General features: G+C 65.0%; 1 protein-coding gene across 2 annotated transcripts in view; it reads right to left on the bottom strand.

Moving 5' to 3' along the window:
• Window positions 1–1014: 1014 nt before the first annotated feature.
• Window positions 1015–10027, bottom strand: part of CACNA1I (calcium voltage-gated channel subunit alpha1 I) — a 103933-nt gene continuing 94920 nt past the window's right edge. Inside the window, exons 32-37 of one of the 2 annotated variants that reach the window (XM_036019648.1) lie at window positions 9399–9737; window positions 8995–9141; window positions 8489–8611; window positions 7771–7936; window positions 5793–5968; window positions 1015–4859 (exon numbers count right to left, since the gene is read on the bottom strand). In XM_036019648.1, coding sequence (XP_035875541.1) covers window positions 4251–4859; window positions 5793–5968; window positions 7771–7936; window positions 8489–8611; window positions 8995–9141; window positions 9399–9737 — 1560 coding nt within the window. In that variant the 3' untranslated portion in view covers window positions 1015–4250. The remainder of the gene's footprint in view (window positions 4860–5792; window positions 5969–7770; window positions 7937–8488; window positions 8612–8994; window positions 9142–9398; window positions 9738–10027) is intronic. The other variant, XM_036019647.1, reaches the window with a different exon arrangement.

The raw sequence follows: 10027 nt of genomic DNA, 5'->3' as shown, positions 1-10027 counted from the left end.
TGCCCTGTGCTCCTTCCCTCCTTCCAGCAGGCACACAGCCGTTTTCCTTGGCCGTGTGCGAGTGAGTGGGCTACCCCCATCCCTGGTCCCCAGAGTTCAGGCCGGGCCCATCAGAGCGTGGCGGATCCTGTGGATTTTGCCAGACTGTCAGGGAGAGAAGCTTTCGTTCACCTGGGGACGGCTCAGAAGCCTGGGCTGCTGGGGGCCACTAGGAGAGGAAAGAAGCAAACGTAGAAAGATGCAGAGCCAAGAGGTGGGGAGAGACAGTGTCCTGACAGCTGGGGCCCTTGATCCAGCTGCACCTGAAGCCAACCCCTCCTCAGAGGTCTTTGGTTACTTCTTTCTTGTTTCTTTCTTCCCTCCCTCCCTTCCTTTTCTCTCTCTGGCTCTTTATTTATTTTATTCTTAATCTCCTTTGAGCTGAGTTATTGTCCTTTGCAGCCAAGAGAGTTCTGATAAGATGTATAATATGAATTCTGGAAAGAGCACCAAAGATGAGTAGGTTATTATTCCCATGTGACCCTTTCACCCAGTCCAGCGTCTCAGCTACAGAACCAGAGTGTGTGAGCCAGGCCCTGCCTCCTCCCCAGCCCAGCACTCGCTGGCCCACACCCCGGCCAGGAGAAGACCCTCCCATGGGGTGCTGCTGTAGGTCCCAGACACCCCACACCCCCAGCCAGGGCACGATGGAGAACCCCACCCCTGGGAGACTCCCCCAGCTCAACACCCGCCTGCAGAAAAACCAGGACAGTCACACAGAGAAATTCTGAAATAGGCTTCTGGGTTTTTATTCAAAACAACACTGGTGGCGGCTGCCACTTGGTTTCTCTATGCCCGGGCCGTCTGGGCCAGCAGGGACCAGTGCCGTCAGCAGCTAGGAGGGAGGTTCGTTCACACCGTAGAAACTGTACAGCGACTGGGAGTGCGGTAGTCACAGCGGCAGAGCCAGGCCAAGGGCTTCCCGGAGGAGGCGGCCTCCACCGCCCCCTCAGGCCCCAGCTCACCCCGGCTCCGCCAGGAACACGGATTATTGCACAAAGACGAAAAGAGTATGTGTATCTGGGCTAAACAGAAGCTTCTAAGACCCCAAGCCCTCACACGGCGCAGCGACGGGGGCTGGAGGCAACCCTGGAAACTGAAGGCTCCCGGGGGGCAGGGTCTGGGGGAAGACAGGCAGACAGACGGGCTGGCACTGTGCACACTGCGTCCTTTGGGGCGCCGCCTGGTGCAGGGGAAGGACAGGCAGGCGACGGGAGGAGGCTGTGGCTGGGGCAGGCCACAGCCCCAGCGGGTCCTAGGTCCATCTGCGCAGATGCCACGGGGCCTGCCAGCCGCCACTCCGCAGAGCCCCACAGAGAGCTTGGGGTGCTCCACACCGGGGTCCCCACTTGCCCCAGGGCCAGGTCCATGGGGGGTGAGGGTACGGTTGTGCTTTTGTGATGGACAGGCTCTAGAATCAGGAAGGGCCGAGGGGCCATTCACCCCACCTTATCCATTTCAGCTGGTCCGGGCCAGCCAATCACAGCCTCGGTGTCCCCAGGGCCCTGGACGAGCACAGGGGCCCCCCGGGAACCAGACCCGCCTCCCGTGACTCCCCAGGCAAAGCTTCCCTCCTCCGGGCTTGGCTGGCCCCACCCTGCTCTGTCCTGCCCTCTCCCCTGCGTGCCCGAGCTCCGGTAAGCCCCTTTGCCTGGACGGCCCTCCCCACGTGCCTGCTCGTTTTGGGACCCCAAGGTTCGGGGTAAAGGGATGACTTCCAGTCAGGCACACCCGGGGTGTTGTCTACCCAGCCCTATGTTACCCGGCGACTCCACGGAAATCACCCCCCTGCTCCGTGCACGCCGCTCTGGGCCTCCGTGCGTATTAAACAGGGTGCACCTGGGCCCAGGAAGCGGGAGCTGCTGACAGGTGCCAAAGGCAGGCCCTCTGAACCCAGCCAGGTGAGCCCAGTTAACTTCCTCCGTGTGGCCTCCCCAGGCCCCGCCGCCTGCCCCCTTCCAGGCTGCTGCATACAAGGCTCTCGAGAGAGACATGCTGACTAACCGTGCCGACTTACGTGTGTGCTGCCCCCCTCTAACTCCTCTGCTGGGAGCCCCCACGGTGCTGGCGGGCAGGGTGCGCCAGCCAGGCCTCCCTGTGCCCGCTCCTCCCCCAGACGAGCACCCCACAGGGAACCAGTCAGCAGAGCAAGGAAGGCTGGTCCAGAGGCTCCGGCCCTGTGCACAGCCCCCCCCCCCCCCACCAGGTGTGGGGACGCCCGGGGCAGAGGGTCACAAGACCCCAGGTCCACCTGCTCCCTGAGAGAAAGGGCTGGGCTGAGCCCTCACCCTGGAGGTTGCTGTCCCGGGAGGAAGCCCAGTGCTGGGCCCCAGCGTCTGTATCCTCGCCGAGGCCGGCCCACCGTCCACCCTGTGGGGCGAGGAGAGGGAAGCTCTCAGGGTGCAGGGGCAAGTTCAGGTCTGCCTGCCACGCCAGCCCAACTCCACGGTACCACCAGAGGCCCCCGGCCGGGCTCTGCCTCTTGGGCCCGCCCTCTTTGAACCCAGGCCGATCCTTACATCCCAAGTGCTCCGGTGCTGGCCCCGCGGGGTTGGGGAGACGGGCGGCCTCTTTGCTGCCAGGGCCCTGAGGGATCCCGGGCTGGCCCCTGCGCCTCATCCCCACCTCCACCCCCAGCTACTGAGAGGAGGGCTTTCCGGCCCACTGAGCTTAGGCCACTCATTACCTCCTCCCTTTGCTACAGTGGCCAGGCCCCACGGGTGGCTCTGCCAGCCTGGGAGACACCCAGAGCCTGTCCAAGCAGCTACCCCCACCTCACGCCACTGGGCAGCCTGGCCAGAAGCCAAGCACTTTAAGGTCAGGGTTTGGGACAAGGACAGGCCCGCCGGAGACCGCCTGAGATCTGGAAGGCCACGGGCCTGGTTATTGCTGAAGCGCAGCTGGGCCCCAGACTCGCCTCAGCTCCCGCCCCGCGACTCTGCCACCACGTTCCCGGCCTTCTTGAGACTGACCTACTCGCTTTTAAAACCTCGGCCTTGACTTAAGCAATACGTTTGTGAAATCGTGGGTTGAGCACACTGCTTTCTTCCTAATAAACACTGAAATAAATGCATAACTCTTCAAAGAAAAAAATGCCTGTCTGCACATCTGTTTGAGTAGCGTTTCTGCAGGGAACCTCACCTCCAGCTTTGGGAAGGTGGAGGAAATGAGACAGGTGGAGGGCGGGGTGGGGCCTCCAGGTGACAGGGTAGGAAGGAGCTGAGGAGCTCCTTAGGGGGAGCTGGTCCCAGGCAGCCGCCCCGCCCCTGCTCCCACCTGGAGGGTGAAAGGCCGTGGCCAGCATAGACCAGGTGGTGCCCTTGACCTACGCAAGGCCTGCTCACCCCGCTTCACTGTTCTCCATCTCCTGCTGCCTCAGTCCTGCCCACATCTTCCTGGGAGCAAGGCCACAGCAGACCCCGCCCTGGGGGGTGCCCGCTGGGACAGGGGCCCGCCCCCCCGCCCAGCCGTGGAGCGGCTCTCCACCCATCCCAGCCCTAAGAAAATACAGCTATCGCCCCTGATTTTTCTAGAGAAACACAACTGGGGGACTAAGAGTCTGTGGACTCTGGGAGCCTACAAAAGACTGTCCACGCAGCTAGACGGTCAGGAACAAGACAGACACCCCAATACGTGGGGGAGGGGTGGGGTCTTAGCAGCATCTCTTCTTGAAAGGAAAAAACGCACCCTGAATGACACCTCTTTTTCTGGGCCTGTCTCCTGGACCATGGGACCCTCGGAGAACTGAGAGCCCTCTCCAAGCTACTCCAAACCCAAGGGGAGACCCCCAAAAGTAGGGGTGCCTATGCCCCAGCAGGACCGTCTGCCCCAGGGCAGGTGTGGCCTGGGTCCCAAGCATCAGGCAAAAAGCCCCGTCTGGGCCCCGGCCCGCACTCCCCAACTTTAGCACTTTCTGGAAGTCGTAAACTCTCGGTAAAAAAAATAAATATATATATATGTCTGTCTCTCTCTATATATATGCATACATATATATACACATGTATCTGCATGGGAAGGACCGTGGCCGGGCCACAGCCGGGCCCCGGCCCCCCAGACAGGGCTCCGCCGTGCTCCCGGCAGCCTGGCGCGGGCCGGCCCTGCTGCGCGGCGCCCAGGTTGCGGGCCAAGTATTGCTGTCTTCCCCCTGGCTCCTGAGGTAAAGAAGGTGAGACGGGGCAGGTGGCGGCGGCGGCGCGGGGCCCCTGCGGCCCTCATCTCTTCCTCTTGCTCGCAGCGTCTGCGGGCTGCGGCTCTCCCGGGGGCTCCGCCGGGCCGGGCGGGTCCTTGCTGCGGTCCGCGGCCCAGGAGGGGCTCCGGGCCAGGCCGTGGGGTCCCACGGCGGCGGCGCGGGAGCGACCGGGGCCGGTGGCCAGGCTGCTGGTGCTGCTGAACCTCCTGGCGGGCGGCAGCCCCGGCGGCGCGGGCGGCGCGCAGAAGAGGGAGGTGAGCGAGAGGCTGCTGAGGGTCTCCGAGTGCTCGCTGCCCCCGCCCCCGCCGCCCGCGCCGCCGCGGCCCGCGCCCTCCTCGTCCGAGGGGTCCATGGAGTCGTGGTGGGTGCATCCCGGGCTGGTGGAGCCCCCGCTGCTGTGACTGCGCTGATGCGCGCCCAGCCCCCGCCGGCTGAAAAGGCCCCGGCCCCGAAGGCTGAGGCGGCGGCGGGCGGTGGGAGACAGGCCAGCCCGGGGGCCCGGGGTGGGCGCGGGCGGCCCCAGGGCGCACCGGGGACTGTCGCTCAGCGTCAGGCTGTCCTCCAGCGTGGTCTGCAGGCTGCCCGCCGAGCTGCTGCGGCTGGCCTCCAGGGACGTGTCGCTCCCAGTGGCCTGTGGGGAGACACGGGGGATGCCAGCCGCCTGGCGTCCCCCCCAGCCCGCCCCTGCAGCAGCCTGCCCCCGGCGGTGACTGCAGCCCTCCGAGCCCTCGGGAAGGCCTTCGCAGCCCACCCGGCGGCGCCGCTTCTCCCTGCGCCGCGCCCCTGCCCACTCAGCGCTGGGGGCTCTCACCGCCGTCACCGCAGTGGCCTCCGCGGGGCTCTCCCCCACCAGCCCCCCTGCTCTGGTCCTCAGGGGGAAGCCAGGGTCACCCTGCTCACACCCAGTCAGACCCTGGCCTGAGGGCCCTGCCCCACCCCTCCGGGATCTCATTTCCCAGCGAAGGCCCCGCCGCCCCACCCCCACCTCCGCTGCTTGGAAAGCTCCGCCCCAGGCTCTCGGCCCCCCTTCGGCCTTCCCAGCTCCTCCGCCTGCACCGCCGGCTCACCCCACGGGCCCCTTCCTGTGCAGTGTCCCCCCCAGGGTGTGCCCCTATCAAGCAGACAACACCCCTCGTGCACGGGTCTCAGCCGTCCGTCCCTCCTCTCGCACCTCTGAAACACGCACGCTACACGTGGCCCGGAAGCCGCAGGGGCAGGGATTCTGCATTCGTGGCTGCTGCAGCCTCCAGGCCCGGCACACGGCCTGGCACACAGCTGGGGTCGCCAGCCCCTGAATGCACAAATGCCCGGAAGAGCCCCGGGCCCCGCCCTGTGTGATCTGGTGCAGCTCCCGCGGCTCCCTGAACCCTCAGGATCTGCCACCCACAGAATGGGCTCGTGGGTCTGCAGGTTCCTCTGCGTGCCCCAGAGGGTGGCCCTGGCCGATCCAATACAGGTGGCCCTGCAGGCGGAAACCTCCCGTCCCCTAGACCTGATCCCCGCCGATGCCCCCCCCCCCCCCCCCCCCGGCGAGGGAGCTCTGGGAGTCAGGGAGGTGCCGTACCTGCCGGAGGAGGGTGCAGTTGACGCTCGGTGACCGCAGGGACGCCCAGGAGCCCTGCAGGGCGATCTTGGGGAGGGTCCCGGCACCGGCGCCCTTCTCCTGACCCTTCTGGCTGGCGGACACGGCGGGGTGGAAGAACTCCGCGGGCATGGGCAGGAGTGGGCTGGAAGGTGCTGCTGGGGAGGGAGGAGAGGGAGCTGGGGGGCAGGCTCGGGCTGGCAGGGGCGGGTGGAGAACCTAACAAGCCGGCTGTGAGACTATGGGCAACTCCCTCTCTGAGCCTCGATGTCCCCACTGTGAAAGCAAGAGAAAAATGGTGAGCCTGCCCGTGTCACTCCTGGGAGGACAGACACTGGGCAAAGGCACAGCTTTCGGAGCCAAGGAGACCCGGCTCCAGGACCCCTGGGTTCCTGCCTCTGTGAAACGGGGACCAGAAGCCTCCCCTGGGAGGTGGTGAGGACCAGCAAAGCAGAAGTCCTGAGTGCCTCCCACCAGGGTTTGACGCCCCATGGGGTCTGGCTGGGCCTGGGGGCCCATCCAGGACGGTAGGTAGGGTGGGCACTGTGCTGGGTGGGCTGAGCCAACAGAAGGGCGCTGCTGGGTCTGTCCGGCCCGCTGCACCAGGGGTGGGGTGGACGGGGCAAGGACGAGGTGAGGGCAAAATGGGGGCCAGGCCATGGGGACGGCCGGGAGCCGCTCGCTGCTCACGGTCCCCTCAGTCCGTGCCTTCCAGGGTGAGGATGGGATGAAGGAAGTGGGGAACATGTACCCAAGGTGGTGGACAGCTTGGTTATCCCCAGGTGCAAGGATTTCTGTTCTGTGGCATCTTATGATTTAAGGAAAAATAAACAAATGGTTAACTAAGGGGATATGAGGTTTGATTCAATTAGAATGGCTCTTGGCCCCAGCTGGTGTGGCTCAGTGGACTGAGTGCCAGCCTGCAAACCAAAGGGTCGCCAGTTCGATTCCCAGTCAGAGCACATGCCCTGGTTTCAGGCCAGGGCCCCATTTAGGGGCGCACAGGAGGCAACCACACATTGACATTTCTCTCCCTATCTTTCTCCCTTCCCCTCTCTCTAAAAATAAGTAACATCTTTAAAAATAAAAATAAAAAATGAACGGCTCGTGGGTCAGTCCTGCACCCTGACTCTTGCTTCGGGAAGTCTGGGGTCCTCGCACCTTGGCCACTGTGTCCAGTCCGGAGGCCACCGGTTTTAGGGGAGGTCCCTGGGACAGTCACTGCACGGCCAGCCCCTGGAGGGGGCTCGATGCCAAGCCAAGCCCCTCCGCACAAGACTACGGAGATGAGCTCAGCCCTCCGTCCCCTTCCTCAGCCAGTGCTGTGAAACCAGATTCCCGCCACCCTCCAAGAGCACCCAAGGCGGAGGTGAGCCCTGGAGATAAACAGGCCAGCTCTGTCCTCTGTCCCGGTGCCACAGCCGAGCCGGGGGCCCAAGGCACAAGCACAGGGTGCGGAGGGAGCGGGTGAAGGAGGAGGGAGTGGACGAAGGATAAACGTCAGCACGTTTTGCTGAAGGGACGGAGCGGGCAGCGGGCGTTCTGTGGTCCAGCATCATGGTGTGTGAGGATCCCTGGGCGCACGCCTCTGAGATTCAGCTCCCGGGAACCCCTCAGCAACCTCGCGGCTTCCTCTCTGCTCAGTGATGGGAGCTTGTGTGCCCAGCGCTTCTCCTTTTCCCCGCCACTCCCGGGAAGCGCGGCAGGAAGCCCCGCTTGGCCCAGGCTCCTGGTATAATGTTTTTCTCGTCTCTGTATCGTTTGGCTCTTGGATCTTTTATCATTGTTACCTTGGGCCTGAGATTGCTATCTTTTATTGTCAGTTATTTATCAGTTTCTTTCCCGGCTCAATACAATAGCCTGGGGAAAAAATCCCTAAGGACAAAACCCAACCAGCGGCCTCTGAGGCAGCTGCCCCAGAACAGGGCTGGGGGGAGCGGGGGGCAGCCCCACCCCTCACCTTGGCTGCTCTCGTGTTTCAGCCAGGACCTGACGGGGTTGAACGGGACGGCCTCCATCTCGCACAGGAAGTTCTCTGGGCCCGAGGACACAGCCGTGTTGGACAAGGGGAAGAAGCATTCACCCAGGTCTCCCCCAAGCCCGGGCTCTGGCGGGTCCGGCTCCTCCTGCAGGAAGAGGGAGGTAGATGGGTCAGGAGGCGGCAGAAGGCGCAGGGGCCGAGCCCACCACAGCTCACCTGCCTGCAGGCCCCTGACCCACAGTCCTTTGCTTGGGCAGCTCTTGGTGCCTGGGATAGCCTTCTCCTCACCCTGTCCACCTGGCCAACAACCGTCACCTTCCAAAACCCAGGTGACAGGGCCCCACCTCCAGGAAGCCTCCCCAGTGTCCCAGGCAGGTCACAGTTTCCTGCTCACTCCCTCCTTGACTCTGAGATCCTTGAGGGCAGTGGAGGGTCTTCTTACTCGGACCAAAAACATCCAAGGTGACAAGGAGCGCCCAAGGCCACTGGATGCCGTATGCACGGGGTCCTGGCTGAACGTGTTGTTGTGTGACCTCAGGCAAATCACTGCGCCTCTCTGAGCCCCACTGCCCCCGTCGGACCCACGAGAAACGAGGGTCTGGCACACAGCAGGCGCTGCTCATGTGAGGTGCTGGGGGGGGATGCAGTGTCCTGGCTGGGCAGGCGGAGGCCAGGCTGCAAGGGTGGGCCCGCTCACCTTGCTGTCCTTAGGGCGAAGTGGGCAGGCTGTGGGGTCCTCGAGACTCAGGTCATCGCCCAGCAGGATGGATGAGGACCTGTCTGAGTTCAGGGAGAAGGCTTCCGTCTCGGCCAGCTGCACCTGCGGGGAGAGGTGGCCGCCTCGGGTCACCCATGGAGCTGGGACCGGGCAGGCCTGGTCCTCCAGAAAGGCGCAGGGTGGTGGCCAGAGAGGTCCAGAGACCTGCTGAGCATGAATGGTATGCCCGCCCTGAGCAGGCAGCCCAGCCTAGATGGGGGCTGGGGGGTGGGGGAGACACGATGGCATCTCGGCCACCGGAGCACCACGCCTGGGCTGGGCCAAGGGCAGCGGAGTTGCATGAGCTGTGAACTGCAAAGCATGGCCGCCTGCCCACAGGCCAAGTGTCCCGGGAGGCTGGCCAGCATGAGCAAGTCCACGGGCAGCTCTCTGTCCAGAACTAGGCTTTTCCCACAGGCCAGCCCACTGCCAGGCGCCGGCCTCACCTCCTGCTTGTCGTGGTGGCACCTCCGGCAGCCGGCCGGCGAGGAGTAGTGGTGGAAGATGGAGCCAGACAGGTTGTCGATGATGGTCAGTTCCCCCTCCAGGGAGTCCTTGATGATTAAAGAGACGCTGTCCAGCCACAGATTCTCCTAGGCGGACAGGATGGGCGGGGACAGGTGGGATTATCACTGGGTGGGGACTGCGGGGTGGGTGGGGCACAGCTGCCCTCCCGGTTCTCCGCACCTGTGGCCTGGTGGACCCCGGGCCCCACGCCTTTGTCGCAGGAGCACACAGAGCTGAGCAGCAGGGGCAGGGCCCGAGGGACAGAGGTCTCTGCCCAGGCCGCCCGGGCCAGCTTCGCTGGCAGCCCCCAGGCCCTGCCCTCGGGGACCCGGCCCCTGCCCACCTGGGCTGGAGAGTAGCAGTGCCGGCACAGGCGGCCTTCCGAGTCTCCCCCGCAGCCGGGCCCCCCCGGCGCCCGGCCGGGTGCACCCGGGGAGCCGGCAGGCGGCCGCGGGCTGGGCCCGAGGCCCTGGGCCATCTCCAGCTCGAGCTCCGCGTCCATCTCGGCGTCCTCCTGGGCCTCCTTGTTGCTGTCATCCAGGTGCTTCATGAGCACCGCCACCACCACGTTGATGAGCACGAACTGGGCCGTGAGCACGAAGCTGACGAAGTACAGCGGCGACACGAACTGCAGGCTGCTCAGGCAGCTGCGCTCGTCGTGGGTGCAGTCCCGCAGCGTGTCCTGGGCGGGCGCGGAGGGCGGTGAGGGCCTCACTCCGTGAGCCCTGCCCCCACCCCGCCGCCCCACGCCGGGGCCAGAGGGCCTCCGCTGGGTGACGGGCAGGGCCCTGGCCCCCGGAGGAGCAGTGACTCCAGTCCCCTCTGGCCCTGGGGGGGGAGTCACGCCCCCGCAACACCTGAGCACGGGTCTGAGCACCGGCCAGCAATTAGGGGCGGACAGAGAGCACTGGCCTCCTCTGCACCTCACTGCGTTGCCCGGTCCCAGGCAGGGTCCGCTGCGCCTGGGCCCTG

This window comes from Phyllostomus discolor, chromosome 2 (assembly GCF_004126475.2).
Source record: "Phyllostomus discolor isolate MPI-MPIP mPhyDis1 chromosome 2, mPhyDis1.pri.v3, whole genome shotgun sequence".
Classification (NCBI taxonomy): Eukaryota; Metazoa; Chordata; class Mammalia; order Chiroptera; family Phyllostomidae; genus Phyllostomus; species Phyllostomus discolor.
Note: the sequence above shows the minus strand (reverse complement) of the source record. Positions and strands in the feature narration are given on the sequence as shown.